The sequence below is a fragment of the Symphalangus syndactylus genome, chromosome 13 (assembly GCF_028878055.3).
Source record: "Symphalangus syndactylus isolate Jambi chromosome 13, NHGRI_mSymSyn1-v2.1_pri, whole genome shotgun sequence".
NCBI lineage: Eukaryota > Metazoa > Chordata > Mammalia > Primates > Hylobatidae > Symphalangus > Symphalangus syndactylus.
Window position 1 is genome coordinate 23411571 of NC_072435.2, and position 18520 is coordinate 23430090.

Genomic DNA, 18520 nt, shown 5'->3' on the forward strand with positions numbered 1-18520 from the left:
CCTGGGGCTGTGCGGGGCTATGCTGGAGTGGGGTCCTGCCCAGCTCCCTCCAGCCCTGACCTCCGCACCCCCACAGGCCTTCATGGACTTCCAGATGCAGCGCATGACCTCCGCCTTCATTGACCACTTCGGCTTCAATGATGAGGAGTTCGGGGAGCAGGAGGAGAGTGTGAAGTGAGTGTCTCCTGTGCAGGGTCAGAGCCCTGTCCTGCCTCTGCAGCAGCAGGCGCGCCTACTTGTATCTGTCCCCTGCGCGCACCTACATGCCCTGTGGGGCTCAGCCTGCAGCTGTGGCCCCTCCTGGGCACGCGTTGGCCATGGCCTTGTGTGTGTGTCTGCAGCCTCGTGTGTCTGCCTCCTCTTACATGAGTTCCAGCTCTGCGGTCTCTTCTCTCCGAGGGGCAGGCCATGAGGGTGGGGCACAAACATCATCTGTGCTGGGGACACAGAGCAGGTCCCTCCCGCTCCTGGAGCTAGCTAGCCTTAGGGGTCCCAGGCGGGACGGGCTCAGGGTAGTGGGGACCAGCAGTCCTGGCGCAGGGACTGTGAAGCAGAGCTGCACCTCCATGGATGCCCTCTGGGTCAGGAGTCTGCAAGACACAGGGGTCCAGTTCTCCCCTCCACAGGCCTCGGGGTAACAAAACATTTTTTTCCAATTACCAATTCTGCTTGTTTTGATTTGTGGGGCAACGACATCTTAACATCAGCCACCTCTGGGTGTTGTGATCATGAACTTTTCTGAGTTTCTTGCCACAAGCGTCTGTTGCTTCTAGAGTCAGAAAAAAGTGGCTGGGTGGAGTGGCTCACGCCTGTAATCCCAGTACTTTGGGAGGCCGAGGCAGGCAGATCACCTGAGGTCAGGAGTTCGAGACTAGCCTGGCCAACATAGCGAAACCCCGTCTCTACTAAAAAATACAAAAATGAGCCAGGCGTGGTGGCAGGTGCCTGTAGTCCCAGCTACTTGGGAGGCTGAGTTAGGATAATCGCTTGAACCCGGGAGGCGGAGGTTGCAGTGAGCCGAGGTTGCGCCCCTGCACTCCAGCCTGGGCAACAGCGAGACTCCATCTTGCTCCCCATGATGAGCTCATTTACAGTCAGGGAGATTGAGGCCCCAGGACATAGCTGGTTTGTGTGTGGGAGCTGGATGGCTGCCCATGGCTGCCCCGGGGTCCCTGTACAGCACAGCGTGAGGGGCACCACAGTGAGGGATAGTCAGCTGTGCCTCGCTTAGTCCACAGCTGGACAGAGGTCCTCTCAGATGCAGACGTGAGATCCCGTGTTTGCTGCCTCTGTGCCCAGCATGGAGACTTGCAGAGTGTTGGTCTTTGTGGGTCAGTGGCCTGTGCCGAGACCCCTGGAGAAGATGCTCAAGTGAAAACTGGGCTGGACACAGTGGCTCACATCTTAATCCCAGCACTTAGGGAGGCCGAGGCAGGAGGATCGCTTGAGTTCAGGAATTTCAGCCCAGCCTGGGCAACATTGTGAGACCATCTCTGCTTTTTTAATTAAAAAAAAAAAAAAAAAAAAAAAAAACCCCATCCTGGCAGGAGAATGAAGGGACTGACTGGTAGATGGCATTGGGATCACCAGCTGCCCTTTTGGGATGAAACTGTTAGCTTTTCCTCTACCAAGAAAATTCTAGAGGGGTTAAAAAGTTAAGCGAACAAAACTACACCCAGAAAGAGTTCCGGAATGGAAAGTGGATGACTGGTTTGATCATCTCAGGGCTGCAGATGCTGCCCTGCATAGCTCCTGTTGCAGAAGCCAGGTCAGCTGAGGCTGCCAGTGCCACGGGGACATGGGCTGCCCTACCCTAGACCCACTGTGTGCCCAGCGTAGTCTCTGCTCTGCTGCTTCTCAATGTCTAGGAGGGACTAAGGACACTTGCCTTGGAAGGTGGTTGTGAGAATGAAGTGTGTGAGTAATGTCTGTCACATACTTAGTATCCTTTAAGAATTAACTGTCCTTTATCCATTGATCTTTGTGGCAGAATTTTTCATGAATTTGAGACAAATGATCCCTTAAAGTGTCCATGGGACAGAATGTGGACCCTGATCATTAGACCCTCGTGTTGAGGGAGGTGGGGCCCTGGCAGGTGCAGTTTAAGTTCTGACGTGACTCTTTTTCCCATAATTTAGAATTTCAGCCACAGACCGTAGACATCTTCAGGTTAGGGGATGTGCTTTATTGGGCTGTAGCCTCACACTCTGCTTGTAGCTGGTTGGTGTGAGTGTCAGCCTCCTACAGATGCCCCAAGGATGGGGACAAGGGCGTGGATCTGAATCCCTCTCTGGCACCTGCCCTTGGAGGAGCCTGAGGAGAGTCACTCAACATTTCCGAGCCCCATTTTCTCACTTCTACAGCCAAGGGAAACAGCCTACCTCAATGAGTGGTTTTAAGGATTTAAAGTGATCATACGTGAGATGTTGATATTCATGTATACGTTGCCCCTTAGGACCAATGGTTCGGGTTGTGTGTGAATTTGCAGATACCAAATCTGCAAGTAATGAGGGTCAGCTCTATGTTGAGTGAAGAATGAAATGTGGCCTTGTCCTGTGCTGCCCCCACCCCCAGGTGTACCCTCTCACCTTGCCTTGCCTTCTCTCCTAGCGCACCTTTTGACAAGACAGCCAACATCACCTTCTCCCTCAATGCCGACGATGAGAATGTGAGTACTGCCCTGTCCCCTGGTTGTAGCGAGTGGAGGGGCGTGGGGCTGTGGGCACTGTGGCCCATCCTCCCACCCCTGTGCCCTGCAGCCCAACGCCAACCTACTTGAGATATGCTACAAGGACCGCATCCAGCAGTTTGATGATGATGAAGAAGAGGAGGACGAGGAAGAGGCCCAGGGCTCAGGGGAGTCTGATGGAGAAGATGGCGCCTGGCAGGGCAGCCAGCTGGCCAGGGGGGCCCGTCTGGGCCAGCCCCCTGGTGTCCGGTGAGTCCCCCTCCAGTTTCCCTCCTCCAAGCTTCCACCACACGGCAGGGCCAAGGGGTATCCCAACACATTTGGACTGAGACTGAAGTGAATGAAAAAAATAAGGAACCTGTATTGGTGTGTGTATTAGTAGGGGGCACTTTCATTTTTGAGTGATAGAAATCAAATTCAAGGCCAAGCATGGTGGGCTCATGTAATCCCTGAGTGCCTGTAATCTCAGTACTTTGGGAGGCCAGGGCAGATGGATTGCCTGAGCTCAGGAGTTTGAGACCAGCCCTGGGCAACATAGGGAGATCCTGTCTCTACAAAAAATAGAAAAGTTAGAAGGGCATGGTGGCGTGCACCTGTAGTCCTGGCTACCCAGGAGGTTGAGGTGGGAGGATGGCTTGAGCCAGGGAGGCAGAGGTTGCAGTGAGCCGAGATCATACCACTGCACTCCAGTCTGGGCAACAGAGCCAGATTTGTCTCAAAAAAAAAAAAAAAAGGTTAGATGATGCATTAAGAAATCAACAAATCAGCCGGGCGCAGTGGCTCACGCCTGGAATCCCGGCACTTTGGGAGGCCAAGGCGGGCGGATCACGAGGTCAGGAGATCAAGACCATCCTGGCTAACACGGTGAAACCCCATCTCTACTAAAAATACAAAAAATTAGGCAGGCGTGGTGGCGGGCGCCTGTAGTCCCAGCTACTCGGGAGGCTGAGGCAGGAGAATGGCGTGAACCCGGGAGGCGGAGCTTGCAGTGAGCCGAGATCGTGCCACTGCACTCCAGCCTGGGCGACAGAGTGAGACTCTGTCTCAGAAAAAAAAAAAAAAGAAATCTAATTCAAATGAGTTAAGTTATAAAAAGAAAGGGATAATCTCTGTGGCTGAAAAAATAGGCAGGTCCTTGAAGTATGGCTTGGTCTGTGTGCGTCTCTCTCTTCCCGCCTCCCCGTCTCCTTCCTTCATCCCTTAACTTCACTTCCTCAGTTGGCTCTCACACATGTTTTCCTTGAAAGGGGGGTAAGATGGTCCCAGGCAGCTTCTCTTTTCTCTAATTCCAGTAAAATGAGAGATGATGACGTCCCTCTCCAATGAGGCTGTGATCAGATTTTAGTGCAAATGTTACATTGGTTTTGTTTTCTCTTAATACTGGCCAGCCCCAGAATCGCTGTGATGAAATGGGTTCATGCCATGTAGATTTGACAGCATGAGCACTAAGTCACCATCTGCAACTGAATTTTTGCCTCATGACTTTTGATTTGGGAATTAGGCTGTTTTCACTTTTTATTGACATGTAACATGCGTATAGACAAGTGTACAGATCCTGAGTGTGTGGCCAATGGATATCCTTCCTCAGTGCCCAGACCCAGGAGCAGGACCTTCCCAGTACCCACATCCCCTCTGTTAGCCGGTATCCTCCCTTCTGAGGGTCAAGTTGTCCTGGCTTCTAACCCTGTAGATGAGTTTTGTCTCTGTTTTCACTTGATATACAGCATCTCCTTTTGTGTCTGACCTCTCTTGCTCAACACTCCGCTTGTGAGCTCCTTCCCTATTGTGTGTTTGGGTGCCCCTCGCTCTCGTGCAGTGGGGCGGTGCCATGTATGATGAGCTGCAGTTGAATTGCTTGTTCTGCAGTTGACAGGCCTTTGGGCAGGTTCCTGTTGCTCACTGCTGTGAGTGCAGCCGCTGTGAATATCCTTGCACATGTTGTTGGTGCACAAGTGTGTCATTGCCAAATCCAGCATCTTGACTTAGCCCTTTGTTTTCTTCTAAGAGTTTTGTAGCATTATTTCTATGGTTTTCCATTCATTTTGAGCTAAATTTTGTATTTGGTGTAAGGTGGGGGTCCAGTCCAGCTTCATGCCTTTGTATATAGCTAACCAGTTTTCCCTGCACCAGTTGTTGAAGACACTGTCCTTTCTCCACTGAGTCATCTTGGCACCTGTGTAAAAAAGAAGTATTTCACCATATGTGTGAGTTTGTTTCTTCTCTGTCTTCTGTTCCATCAGTCTGTGTGTTTGTCTTTATCCAGTACCACAGTGGCCTGGGTGCTGTTGCTTTATAGTAAGTTTTGAAAATGGGAGGTTTGTCGGGCACGGTGGCTCACACCTGTAATCCCAGCACTTTGGGAGGCCAAGGTGGATGGATCACCTGAGGTCAGGAGTTTGAGACCAGCCTGGCCAACATGGCGAAACCCCATCTCTACTAAAAATAGAAAAATTAGCCGGCTGTGGTGGCGGGTGCCTGTAATCCCAGCTATTCGGGAGGCTGAGGCAGGAATATCACTTGAATCTGGCAGGCAGAGGTTGCAGTGAGCTGAGATCGCACCATTGCACTCCAGTCTGGGTGACAAGAATGAAACTCCATCTCACAAAAAAAAGAAAATGGGAGGTTTTAGTTTTCCAGCCTTGTTCTTCTTTTTCAAGATTGTTTTGACCTATTTGGGATTTCTTGAGATTCCATATGAATTTTAGGATCAGCTTGTCAGTTTCAACCAAGAAGCCACCTTGCGTCTTCTAATACGTGAACGTGGATGTCTTTTTATATAGGTCTTAACATTTCTTACAATGTTTCGTAGGTTTTAGAGTATGAGGCTTTGTATTTCTTTTAAGTTTATTCCTGTTTTCTTCTTTCTGGTACTGTTGTAAATGGAATTTTCTTGAAATTGTTTTCAGATTGTTACAAGTGTATGAAAATACAATAGGTTTTTGTATGTTGATCTTTCATCCTGCAACCTTGCTGAACTAATTTGTGGGTTCTGATAGTTTTAGTGGATTCCTTAGGATTTTCTATGTACAGAATCACGTCATGTGAATAGAGTTCATTTTCCTTCCTTTCAAATCTGGATGCTTTTGATTTCCTTTTCTTGCCTGGTTGCCCTGGCTAGCCTCCGGTACAGTGTTGAACAGAAGTGGCAAGAACAGGCATCTTTGTTTTGTTCCTGATCTTAGGGAGAAGGATTCAGCCTTTCGCCGTGTAACTGTGCTGTTAGTTGTGGGGTTTTGTAGATGCCTTATGTTAGGTCGAGGGGCTTCCTTTATACTCCTTAGTCGTTGAGTATTTTAGTTTGCTTTTAACTATATACAGATATATTACTTTCCAGTTAAAGTAGTCAGTTACTCTGTTAAGACAAAAATATTGAGTCAGCATTTTAGACATAGTATCTAGTCCCATACTGCATCTTTGGGTCAATGATGGACCACATATATGGCAGTGGTCCTATGAGATTATAATCCTCTATTTTTGCTGTATTTTTCCTATGTTAGATACACAAACATTTACCATTGTGTTATAGCTGCCTGTAGTATTCAGTACCGTAACAAACATTTACCATTGTGTTATAGCTGCCTGTAGTATTCAGTACTGTAACATGCTGTGTAGGTCGGTAGTCTAGGAGCAATAGGCTATACCACAGAGCCTAGGTGTGTAGGAGGCGCCACCATCCAGGTGTGTGTAAGTGCACTCTAGAATGTTCACACAATGGTAAAATCGCCTCATGATGCATTTTTCAGAGTGCACCCTCATTGTTAAAACTTAGTTTTAATGTTACTTTGCTTACCCCTTCCCTGGTTGATCAACGCATAGGTTGCTTGGAGTTTCTTCATGCTCACAGGTGTGTGTTAGTCAACATTCAGCCAGTATTTTTGGAGCAGCTATGGGTACCTGGTGGTTTCTCAGGGCTGAGGATACAGCAGTGGCAAAAGTCAGCCATCTCTGCCTTCTTGGAGTTTCTAGTTGGAGGAGGAGAGTAGTGTGAAGCCTCTGTCCAGAGGGTGGGTCTGCTGGTGGGAAGACCTGTCACTGTGGTGACAGTATGAGGTGACGGCTGGGAGGTGACTTGAGAGCTGGTGAGTGGGTCTGTCTGCTCTGGCTGCCATGGCTGAGGCTCAGCCCACTTCCCCAGGGCCTACCCTCCATGGATGATTGGGGACGAACGGTCTTCTTACGGCTGCATTCTGTCCCTGCCCGCTTGTGTTCTTGCCATTGGCTCAGAACTCCCTCTCCCAGCCTCTCCTGGTGTCGTCACACCCCAGGCTCCCTGGACCCTTCTGTGACCTGCCTGTCATCCCAGCCCACTCTCCTTGGGCTGACCCTGGGCTGCAGGGAACGGGATGGGTGTCGGCCAGTCTGTCCCACACAGCTAGCTGACGAGGCGGTTTCTGGGGCAGGAGTGGAGGCAGCACAGACAGTGAGGACGAAGAAGAGGAGGACGAGGAGGAGGAGGAAGACGAGGAGGGCATTGGCTGTGCAGCCCGTGGAGGGGCCACCCCCCTGTCCTACCCCAGCCCTGGCCCTCAGCCTCCAGGTGAATGAATGGGCGGTGTGGTCAGGTGTACACAGGGCTGTGTGCCTGCTACTGAGTTCACCCTCTATCTCGCTCCCCCACCTCTATCCCAGGCCCCAGCTGGACAGCCACCTTTGATCCAGTGCCTCCAGATGCCCCGACCAGCCCCCGAGTTTCCGGGGAGGAAGAGCTGCACACTGGGCCTGCAGCCCCACAGGGGCCCATCAGTGTGCCCCAGGGCCTCCCCACTCAGAGCCTGGCCAGCCCTCCTGCCCGTGATGCCCTGCAGCTCAGGTGAGAACCGGATGGAACGGGCTGGATGGCTCTGGTATCCCGAGGCCAGGAGGTGGCCGTGGGGTCCCAGTCCTCTCGTAGGCTCGAGTGCTAACCCTAGCTGCCCCCTTGGGCTGCCTCTCTCGCCTACCAGGTCTCAGGACCCCACACCCCCCTCAGCACCTCAGGAAGCCACAGAAGGCAGCCAAGTCACGGAGCCCTCAGGTGAGCCCCTCTTTGCCCTGCCCACCCGTGGCCCTGGGCAGAGAGAGCAGCCTGGCCAGCTCTGAGCTTGCTGGGAGGCTGCGGCTGAGATCTCTTATCCCCCACAGCCCCCTGCCAGGCCTTGGTTAGCATCGGGGACCTTCAGGCCACCTTCCACGGGATCCGTTCTGCCCCCAACTCCTCGGACAGGTGAGCAGCGAGGTGGGGCTTGCTGAGGTGAGGTGCCTGGTATCAGGAGAAGTCTCTTCTCCTCTTCAGTGAGGTGGGCTCTGGGTGCATCTTGTCCCCGAGCTGCTCCAGGTCTCCTTTGCGGGACCCCCAGGCCCAGCCTCATGTTGTGCCCCGGCCCCTTGCACCCCGTAGGCTGGTTCTTCTCTTAGTAGCCTGGGACGCTTGGGGCCCTTGAGCCCCAGGGTTGGGAAAGGCTCGTTGGAGGGTATGAAGGATTGGGAGGGTGAGAGCATGCAGAAGACCCCTTGGGGCTGTCTCAGCCAGCCTCGAGTACCTCCTCCACAGGGACAGGAGGCGGGAAGAGGGCTGCTTGTCTTCCTGTCCAGGGCCGTGCTGTCCCTCCACGCTGAGCCAGCTGCGTCCTCGGGAGGCCCCTCCCGGTGGGGCAGGTGGCAGACACACACCCAGTGAGCCGACTTCAGTCGGGTGGGATGTGAGGGTGTCAGCAGGTGACGGTGGGGGCCATGCTGACAGCCGCACCTGCCTCTCACCCACAGTGCAACCAGAGACCCCTCTACCTCTGTCCCACCCTCCGGGCCCCACCAGCCCCCCCAGACCAGAGAAGGGGAGAAGAGCCCAGAGCCCTTGGAGCTTCCCCAAAGCCAGAGGTGAGCACCAGGGCAGCAGGGCGGGGGGGCGGGGCTGGTGGGGCAGGAAGTGACCTCTGCACATCCCCTCTCTCCCCTGACAGTGCCCAGGCCCTCACGCCTCCTCCGATACCCAATGGCTCTGCCCCGGAAGGGCCTGCGTCCCCAGGCTCCCAGTGAGTGTGGCTGCGGCCTGGGGCTGGGTAGGTGGGGCTGGGCCTGCTAGACCCTCACACGATGTCTCCCTCTGTTTCCAGATAGCTGCCTGGTGTGGCAGCGGCGGCCAAATCTTCCGTCCTCCCGTGGATCTCCCAGGGTGGGGGCGGGGCGGGTCCCACGATGGCCCCCATTGCCCTCATCACCCTGACACCCCCACATTCTCTCCTCTGGACCCCCAGGAGGCTGGTGCCAGGGAGACAGGCCCAACCCACCCCCATTTGCACTGAGAAGAGAAGTTTTGGAGCGTTGCCTCCTAGAATAAAGATAAAGAGAGTCAAATAGAGAGAATGGAGAGAGAGAAGCGTATATTATATATTATATAGAGAGAGGGAGGAGAGCGAGAGAGAGTGAGGACACCCAGCTGGGCTGGCGGCTCCAAAGCACAGCCTTCCCCGTTCCGTCCCAGTGGGAGCTGGTGTTAGGGGACCCAAGGTTGCCACCCACGTGCCCAGCTGTCCCACGCTCCAGCGCAGACGGCCACACCCACACCCGGCCTTTTAGCTCAGGTCCACCATGGGGGACGGCCCAGCGTGGGTGGGGGTGCCAGAGGGTCCCGAGTGGGTGCCGTGCCTTTGCCCAGACCCTGCACTTTCAACCAGGCCAGTCCGGCTCTGGGGAGCAGGGGCCTCCCCGGCAACACCCCCAGGGGCCTTGAGGGTCTGAGGTCCCAGCCCTGTTGCCAAGTGGCCTTGTCCCCAGCTCCCTCCTCCCAGGCTGGTGTGAGTGTGCGTGCGTTCGTGCCGAGCTTCTATTTCATATTGCAAATATAAATAAAGGAAGACAGTTTACGATTCTGCTGGTCAGACCTTACGTCCTGGGATGCGGGGGTGGGGAGCCTGTATTATCCCTGCACCCCAGAGGCTGGGGGTGCTCCTGACCCAGTCTGCCCCCACACTGTGTCCTGCCAGAGGGAGCCCTGTGGCTGCAGAGGCCCCAGGCTGGGCCAGGCGCTGGCCGTGAGGGCTCCTGCCAGGTCTACCCCACCTGTGGGCATGGCCGTCGGCAGAGGATAGAAGCCACCGACAGGCTCAAATCCCTGCTCCTGCCCCCTCTTACCCCCCAGTAACCAAGCCCAGCATTGAGGCTGGGCGCTGGCACCCAGTAGGTCTGAGTCTTTCAGGTAGAAGGTGGAAGCGTAGGCCAGGTGTGCAGTGAGTGGCACAGGTGAGCGGCGCTGGGAAGCCAGAGCGTGTGGGCCGGGCCGTGAGGACAGCGTCCTCACTGGGGTGGCAGTTGGCTTGGAGGTCACCTGGGGCTCGCTTAGCTAACAGGAGAGGGTGCTTATTCCCCGCATTCGTGGTGGTCCCTCCTGGTCACCCATTGAAGCAGTGTTTGTGGTGGAGCCCCTGAGGGCTTGGTAGGGTTGAGCAGAATGAGGGAAGTTTTCCTGGAGCAGGGAGGGAGACAGCTAGGGCAGCAAGTGAAGGACAGACTCGCCTTCCCATCCCTCCAGGGGCACTCCTGCCAGCCAGCCCCTCCCCCGCTTCCCACGATGGGGTGGCTGTTGGAATTCTGCACCTCATCTCTTCTGATTGTCGGGGCCCAGGACAAGGGGACTGGTGTTTGTGGGCCTCACCCCCCCAGGCTGACAGGAGGAGGAAGCCATGTCCCAGCAGGCTAGGACAGAGGGACCCCCAATGCCAACAGTGCTTTATCAGCGGGTGCCAGGCAAAGCCATCCCCAGGGTGAGGACAACATCTCCCTGGGCCCTGTTATCAGTCACAGAGTCCACAGGACGCTCCTTGGGTTAACGTGTAACCATGAGCCCTCCCCTCCACCCCCTGAAGCCACTGGCTCCCAGATTAGGTCGTTCTGGGGGTATCAGGCCAGCATGGACGCTGGCAAAGTGGGGCAGACCCTGAAGACTCACTGCTCTGCCCAGGTGAGAGCCTTCCGAGCTGTGCCTGGGGCTGGGGGACAGGGCCCTGGAAGCCCAGCAGCTGGTGGGTCTGGGAGCTGCTGTCCTTGAGTTGGCTGGGGCCCTGGGAAGCTGGGTTCCTGCAGCCTGGTCCCTGAATGGGTCCAGCCTGTACAGCTGAGGTCCCAGGTGGGGGTGGGACAGGAGCCAAGAGATCTGAGTCCCAAGAATGGGGGCTGGGCTGGGTTTCGGCTCAGCAGCTCCCCACTCCCCAAAGCGCCCAGATGTCTGCAGGTGGCTGAGCCCCTTCATCCTCTCCTGCTGCGTGTACTTCTGCCTCTGGATTCCCGAGGACCAGCTGTCCTGGTTCGCTGCCCTGGTCAAGTGCCTGCCCGTCCTCTGCCTGGCCGGGTTCCTGTGGGTCATGTCCCCAAGCGGGGGCTACACCCGGCTCCTCCAGGGAGCCCTCGTGTGCTCGGCTGTGGGGGACACCTGCCTTATCTGGCCTGAAGCCTTCCTCCCTGGTGAGCGGAAGCTGCTGTGACGCTTTCTGGATGCCCGTGTGAGGGAGGCCCCAGCACTTGGACGGGAGCCTGGGTGCAGAGGGCTCCTGTGAGAGCTCTGGTGGTCAAAGGCACGGTGGGGGGTGCAGCGGTGACCGAGGCAGCTCACACTCCAGCGAGGGGTGGGGTAGGTGGTGTTAGGGCAGTAGCTGGGGGTGGCGCGGACAGCAGTGAGGACCCGCTGGAGGTACTGCAGTTTGAAGCAGGGTTGCTGAGGAAGGCCTCACTGAGGAAGTCACATTTGGGCAGAGCTGAAGGTGCTGTATGCCTGTGTGGGGGAAGGGCGAGTGTAAAGGCTCCGGGGCAGGGATGTGCCAGGTGCTTGTGGCCAAGCAGGCCAGGGTGGCTGGAGCAGAGTGGCTGGTGAGCCGGAGGGCATGGGGCTTTGGAGGCCAAGGGAAGGTGGGGCCTTCTGGCGGTTCTGAGCAGAGCAAGGATGGACACTGCATGTGGGGAGACCTGCAAGGAGGCTTGGCCAGGGTGGGGCCTGGTGCTTTGGGATGGTCCTTAGGCCCTGAGGAGTGACCTCGGGGCCGTTCCCAGGATGGGCCTTCCTCACTGGTACCCCACCCCTCTCCTGCCAGGCATGGCCGCCTTTGCCACCGCCCACCTCCACTACGTCTGGGCCTTCGGCTTCTCTCCCCTGCAGCCCGGCCTGCTGCTGCTCATCATCCTGGCCTCCAGCCCCTACCTCAGCCTTGTGCTCCAGCACCTTGAGCCGGATATGGTCCTGCCGGTGGCAGCCTATGGGCTGATCCTGATGGCCATACTGTGGCGCGGCCTGGCCCGGGGCGGGAGTGCCGGCTGGGGCGCGCTGCTCTTCACACTCTCTGATGGCGTGCTGGCCTGGGACACCTTCGCCCAGCCCCTGCCCCATGCCCGCCTGGTGATCATGACCACCTACTATGCTGCCCAGCTCCTCATCACACTGTCAGCCCTCAGGAGCCCGGTGCCCAAGACTGACTGACTAGGGAGCTTGAAGGGCCGGTGTTCAGGCCCTGTCCTCCTGCAAGGACCTGGGCCTCCCAGACCAGCCCAGCCTGAGAAATACCCTCAGCAGCAAAGCTTCCTGACGCCCGTCTGCAGGTGCCGCTGCCGCCGTCGCTTCTGGCTGAAGACATCTGAGGACGATTTGCGGAATTCCAAGTCCACTGCTGGGTTCCAGCTGCCTTCCTCCGGTTCTGACTCCAGATTCCTGGCTCCTCAGCCAGGCCCACATGCAGCCCTCCCAGCCACCAGCCTGCCTCCGTGTTCGCTGTTGGCCCCACAGCCTGCCCGCCCCCTGCTGCTGCTCTATCGTTTTCCTTGTGGGTGTGGAACTGCAGATGTTGCTGTTACCGTAGGAGAGGCCTCGGGGAGGGTCATCATTGTGATAGACCATCGCGGTTAATGACAGCGGACGGTTCTTGGTCGCTCCCCATGGACCAGGCCTGGTGCCCAGTCGGACCCTCCATGGCCCTCTGGCCGGGGGGGATTCGAGGGGATAAAGTGAGGATTGTGCAGAACTGAGCCAAGAGGACTGTTTGGTCTCTATGTTAGTTTCCTGGGGCTGCTGTCACAAATTACCCCAAGCCAGATGCTTTGAAACAAGATGAATGGACTCTCCTGCAGTTCTGGAGACCCAAAGTCCAAAATCGGTGTTTTCCGGCCCATGGCCCCTCTTGAGGCTCTAGGGAAGAATCCGTCCTTGCCCTTTCGGCTTCTGGAGGCTCCCAGGAATCCCTGGCTTCCCTCGGCCTGTGGCTGTATCTCTGTGTCTTCATGTGACTTGTCTTCATCTGGCAGCCTCCCTCTGTGTCTGCATCCTTCTAGGGACACAGGTCATTGGATTTAGGGCCCACCCTAAACCCAGGGTGATTCCATCTCAAGATCCTTAAGTATGTCTGCAAAGCCCCTATTTCTAAGTAGTGTCACCTGCAGAGGTACCTGGGGTTAGGACTTGGACATATCTTTCTAGGGGACACAACCCGCTGCAGTCACATGCAGTATCAGGAGAGGGGTTGGAGGCTTGAGGATGAGGGGTATTGGAGGAGGGAGGGCGGCAAGGGGGTAGGAATCAAATGGGAAGGAGGAACCCAGCTGTGCTCCTTGTCAAGGCGGTGTGACCTTGGCAAGCTGCTATCCCTCTCTGGTCCTCAGATTCTGCATCTCTAGACTTGACAGGGTCCAAGCTGCTCTCCAAGACCCTATTTGACTTCTGCATCCATGATGTGCTTTCAGTGACTCATAGCAGAGAGGCGACTTCTCCATCCATGGTCAGCATTTAGAGACTCTTACAGCAGAGAGGTGACCTCTCTATCCATGGTCAGCATTTAGAGACTCTTACAGCAGAGAGGCGACTTCTCCATCCATGGTCAGCATTAGAGACTCTTACAGCAGAGAGGCGACCTCTCTATCCATGACCTGCATTTAGCGACTCTTAGAGCAGAGAGGTGACTTCTCCATCCGTGACCTGCATTTAGGGACTCATAGCAGAGGCAACTTCTCCATCCATGGCCAGCATTTAGGGACTCTTACAGCAGAGAGGTGACTTCTTCCATGACCTGCATTCAGGGACTCAGATGTGAGAGTACAGAGGTGGGAAGGGAAGGTGGGGAGCCTGGAGGATGGGGACCAGGAAGGAAAGTGAGGACAGGAATCCACAGTTGGAGTGAGGAGAAGTGGAAGCTGAGGGATTTCCTTGAGGAAAGATTGGACTCAGGTTTGAAACCTCCACTTCCTCCTCATCGCCTACCCTCTCCACTCAGACCTGATGAAAGGCGGGGAAAGAGGAAATTGCACAGTGAAGTGCAGCAGGAGGGATGGGGGTCTGGGTGTGCAGATTCCAGGGGCACGTGGGGCCTGCAGACATGAGGGATTCCTGGAGGTGAGGGAGGAGGCTGGAGCCTGGACTCCTGGGTCTGAGGGAGGAGGGGCTGGGCCTGGACTCCTGAGTCTGTGGAAGAAGGGACTGGGGATCTGGACTCCTGGGTCTGAGGAAGGAGGTGCTGGAGCCTGGACTCCTGGGTCTGAGGGAGGAGGGGCTGGAGCCTGGACTCCTGGGTCTGAGGGAGGAGGGGCTGGGGGCCTGGACTCCTGGGTCTGAGGGAGGAGGGGCTGAAGCCTGGACTCCTGGGTCTGAGGGAGGAGGGGCTGGGCCCATAATCCCTGGTGTTTGGGGAACATTCTGGCTTTTGGTCCCTGGGCTCTGTGGGGTTGGCTGTCCAGAGCGACGGGACGCTGCTCTCCTGTCGGCATCCAGCAGCCCCAGCGTCCTGTCCCTCCTCCCTGATTCTGGCCCCCCGACGACCTTTCGTCTGACTTTTCAGAGGTCTGCTTTCTCATGATCTGATTGGTGTTTCTCTAAAGTGGAACTCTCGGAGGTGCTGCGCACATCCCCCTCAGGCTCCTTCCAGCCCTTCCAGGACTCAGACCTGGGGCAAGGGGCAAAACGCCGGCTCTGTCTTCTCTCGCAAGCCAGGGTGGCTGGTGGGGATGAGGCGGGTGGGACTCAGCAGCCTTCATCCCGATCCTGCAGGTCAGACTACCGTGGGTCTGATTCTCCATCTGGTCCCTTCCCAGGCCCTCTGGACCACCACAGAGGCCACAGCCGCAGGTTAGTGACCCCATCAGCCTCCATCCTGCACGTCTAGGAAGGGCCATGGGGTTCTGTCTTCTGTTCACTGCAGAGCCTTCTCCCCATGTCTCAGCCCCCAAGGCAGACAGAATCATGAGTGTGGAGGCTCGGACCTCCAGCTCCATCACCCTGAGCTGGGCAGCCCCCGGGCCCAGACCGGCAGACTTCCATCTGCTGGGTCCAGGGGCATGGCCAGCAGGAACAAACACGTCAGACTGCTGGCTAGTGGTGGAGGGGCTTCAGCCTGGGACCCTCTACACCTTCTCTGTGTGGGCCAAGAAGAAAGGAATAGGTGGTCCCAGGGATGTCCTGAGCACGTCTACAGGTAAGAGAGGCCACCTTTCCACTGCCCAGCAACATGTGGGTGTGTGTGCACGTGCATATATGTGTGTGCATGTGTGTGCGTGTGTGGGTGTACATTTGTAAAGTGCCGGGCTGTGCACTTTATTCTCATGATTAGAGCCACAAACAAACATTATCAAATGACTCTCTTTCCACATTCCCAAACTAGTCCCTGGCCTGGTCATGCAGGCTCAGACCACCAGCTCCCTCACCCTGAGGCCCCCGCAGGCCCAGACCCCAAGACCTGCCCCTACTGGTCACTGGGCCAATGACTCCTCAGACATCAGGGTGCCTGTGGAGGGCCTGGCTGCAGGGACCCAGTACCCTAGCATGTGGGCCGGGAAGCATGAGGTCAACAGCCCCAGCCAGATGCTCACAGAGGCCATAGGCGAGGGATGAGAGCACTCTGGGCTTGGGGACTAGGAGGCCTCAGGAGGCCTCTGGCATCTGGGCCCCACTGATAGGGTGCATCCCTCCATAGCTAGCAGGGCTGTGGGAAGGAGGGGATGCTTTCCTTTGCCCTGGAGGCCCAGGGACTGTGGGGTGTGGTCTGTGAAGCAGCTTCACTGTGCACTGGTTACCAACTCGCCAGAGTCTGATGAGACAGTACGCCACATGCAAAAAGTTACATGAAGTGGGCTTGTTACAGATGGGCAGCAAGGGACAGCAGAAGCCCAGGGTCCATTGTGAGGTGGTCCCAAGGCTTAGGAAAGTGGCCTAGGGAGGATAGGGTCACAACTGTGTGTGCCTCACTTGTATGGCAGCTGAGGGACCCCAAAAAGTACCCAGCCGTGGGTTTTCTACTCTGGGGGAAACCTGAGTCACTGGGCTCAAGCATTGAAAGGCATCCTGTTTCTAGGGCAGGCGGGAATGGAGCCCAGGCTGCCTGGCCAGTCCCTTCATAGCTCGGGATGCTGCATTCCCAGCACATTCTACAGTTACTCTTGAGAACTACAAGTAAGAGACAACTGGGTCTGTTTAAGGCCACTCAGATAACCTTCCTGCAGGAACGCTGACCCCTTCCCTTCCTTTCCTTGCCCAGCCAGGTCATGGATCTGAGGATACAGGCTCAGACCCTGAGTTCTGTCACACTAAGGTGTATATCCCCCCCGGGCCCAGACCCCCACACCTACACCTACTGGGTCCAGTGGGCAGGGACCACAGCCCCCAGTGGGACCAGAAGTGTGGCAGAGATGGGGTCATGGTGGAGGCCCTGGAATCTGGGACTTCATAAACCTTCATTGTGTGGGCTGAAAGGCGCGGTGGGTCACGCCTGAAATCCCTGCATTTTGGGAGGCTGAGGCAGGCGGATCACCTGAGGTCAGGAGCTCGAGACCAGCCTGGCCAACATGATGAAACCCTGTCTCTACTAAAAGTACAAGAAAATTAGCTGGGCGTGGTGGTGCATGCCTGTAATACCAGCTACTCAGGAGGCTGAGGCAGGAGAATCACTTATTCTCCTGGGAGATGGAGGTTGCAGTGAGCCAAGATCGCACCACTGCGCTCCAGCCTGGGTGACGAGCAAAATTCCGTCTCAAAAAATAAATAGTCGGTCACGGTGGCCCATGCCTGTAATTCCAGCACTTTTGGGAGGCCAAGGCAGGCAGATCATGAGGTCAGGAGTTCAAGACCAGTGTGGACAACATGGTGAAACCCTGTCTCTACTAAAAATACAAAAATTAGCCAGGCGTGGTGGCACATGACTGTAATCCCAGCTACTTGGGAGCCTGAGGCGGGAGAATTGCTTGAATTCGGGAAGTGGAGGTTGCAGTGAGCCTAGATCGTGCCACTGCACTCTAGCCTTGGTGACAGGGTGAGACTCTGTCTCAAAATAAATAAATAGCCTGGTGTGGTGGCTCACGCCTGTAATCCCAGCACTTTGGGAGGCCGAGGCGGGTGGATCACCTGAGGTTGGGAGTTAGAGACCAGCCTGACCAACAACATGGAGAAACCCCATCTCTACTAAAAATACAAAACTAGCCGGGTGTGGTGGTGTATGCCTGTAGGATCGCTTCAACCCAGGAGCCGGAGGTTGTGGTGAGCCAAGATTGCACCATTGCACTCCAGCCTGGGCAACAAGAGTGAAACTCCATCTCAAAAATAAAATAAATTTTCTGCATCTTAGCAGGTTCTCCTGTCTCCCCTCCAGTTTGTACCCCCCTTCCCCAAGAGTGACCAGTCTCCTGATCTTTATCATCGTAAATTAGTGTAGTCTGTCCTTGAACCTTCTCTAAGTGGAATTATATAGTATGTAGTTATTTGATTCTGGCTTTCTTCACTCAACATTGTGGATGAAATGTGGATCCATGCCGTGTGTTTTTATTTTTATTGCTGCGTAGTATTTATCATATGAATGTATTCCAATTTATTGTTTCATCCCTGTCTTCATGAACATTTTATGTTTCTAGTTTTGGGCTACTGTGAATAAAGCTACCATGAACATTTCTGTCCATGTCTTTTGGAGCACACAGGAAGTTCTTTCCCTCAGGTGTCTGCCTAGCAGTGGAATCGCTGAGTGATGATATACGTACCTTTGGCTTTCGTAGTTACTGACAAACCATTTCTCAAAGCAGCTTACCAGTTCACCATCCTGCCAGCAATGTGAGGAAGCTTCATTTGCCCCGTATTCTTGCAAATAGTTGGTTGTTCGTCTTTTCCATTTTAGTTCTGCTGCAGTGTTCTGGTGCTTCCCTGTGGTTTAATTTCCATAATGACTAATGAAGTTGAACACATTCCCATTTGTGTGTGTGTGGCCATTTGGATGTTCTTGGTGAAGTGTCTCTTCAAGTCCATTGCCCATTAAATGGGTCTTCTGCCTTCCTTAATTTGTAGGAAGTCTTTGCAAATATAAAGGGTACAGCTCTTTTGTCAGATGTTTGTGTCACCAAGTGTCATCATGGCCTAGTTTTAACTCAGGGCTCTGCTAAATCACATGGGATCACAGGTGTAGAAGGGTTTGCTTTCGGAGAGGACTGCAGAGATTTCCCCCACTCCCCTGCTCCAGCCTTCCCTTCTCTGATAGAAACAAATGTAGGGAATCTCTCTTTTCTCCTGCAGAGTCCAGGGTTGCTAGAGGACTGAGAAGGGCTGTGCCATGTTTTCTCCTCAGTGCTGGGAGAGACTGGGTTTTTTCCTGAAAATGACAAACTTGTCAGGTGCACCCCCAACAAATGTGTATTCAGCACCGAGGACAGCCATCCCAGGAGCTGCCAGAGCCTACAGGCCCAGAAATGGCTGCAAATGGGTGGAGCCATGCTGTCTGTCCACCTCTCCCTCTGTGATCTGGGGTCGAACCTTCCTTGCTTTCTGCTGTGGTTTCACCCCTCAGCTTAGGCTTTAACAATAGCAGAATATGATCAGTAAATACATAAAATGGAGACATGATCAAGGAGGGGAGAGGT

General features: G+C 55.2%; 2 protein-coding genes across 7 annotated transcripts in view; both read left to right on the forward strand.

Moving 5' to 3' along the window:
* PPP6R1 (protein phosphatase 6 regulatory subunit 1) overlaps positions 1–9531 on the forward strand; it is a 28999-nt gene extending 19468 nt beyond the window's left edge. For 4 of the 5 annotated variants that reach the window (XM_055235623.2, XM_063615273.1, XM_063615271.1 and 1 more), the window contains 10 exons: positions 77–174; positions 2611–2668; positions 2760–2938; positions 7090–7226; positions 7319–7499; positions 7633–7703; positions 7811–7892; positions 8432–8542; positions 8626–8697; positions 8779–9531. In XM_055235623.2, coding sequence (XP_055091598.1) covers positions 77–174; positions 2611–2668; positions 2760–2938; positions 7090–7226; positions 7319–7499; positions 7633–7703; positions 7811–7892; positions 8432–8542; positions 8626–8697; positions 8779–8782 — 993 coding nt within the window. In that variant the 3' untranslated portion in view covers positions 8783–9531. Of the gene's footprint in view, positions 1–76; positions 175–2610; positions 2669–2759; positions 2939–7089; positions 7227–7318; positions 7500–7632; positions 7704–7810; positions 7893–8431; positions 8543–8625 lie in introns of all 5 variants that reach the window. The other variant, XM_063615272.1, reaches the window with a different exon arrangement.
* Positions 9532–9678: 147 nt separating this feature from the next.
* On the forward strand, positions 9679–17561 carry TMEM86B (transmembrane protein 86B). 2 transcript variants are annotated; one of them, XM_055235629.2, is made up of 3 exons: positions 9679–10622; positions 10876–11122; positions 11746–17561. In XM_055235629.2, exons 1-3 carry the CDS (start codon positions 10572–10574, stop codon positions 12126–12128), a joined length of 681 nt encoding a protein of 226 aa, XP_055091604.1. In that variant the 5' UTR covers positions 9679–10571; the 3' UTR covers positions 12129–17561. The 2 variants fall into 2 exon arrangements, with proteins under 2 accessions (XP_055091604.1, XP_055091603.1); XM_055235628.2 differs by having other exon boundaries at positions 9679–10425.
* The last annotated feature ends 959 nt before the right edge of the window (positions 17562–18520 follow it).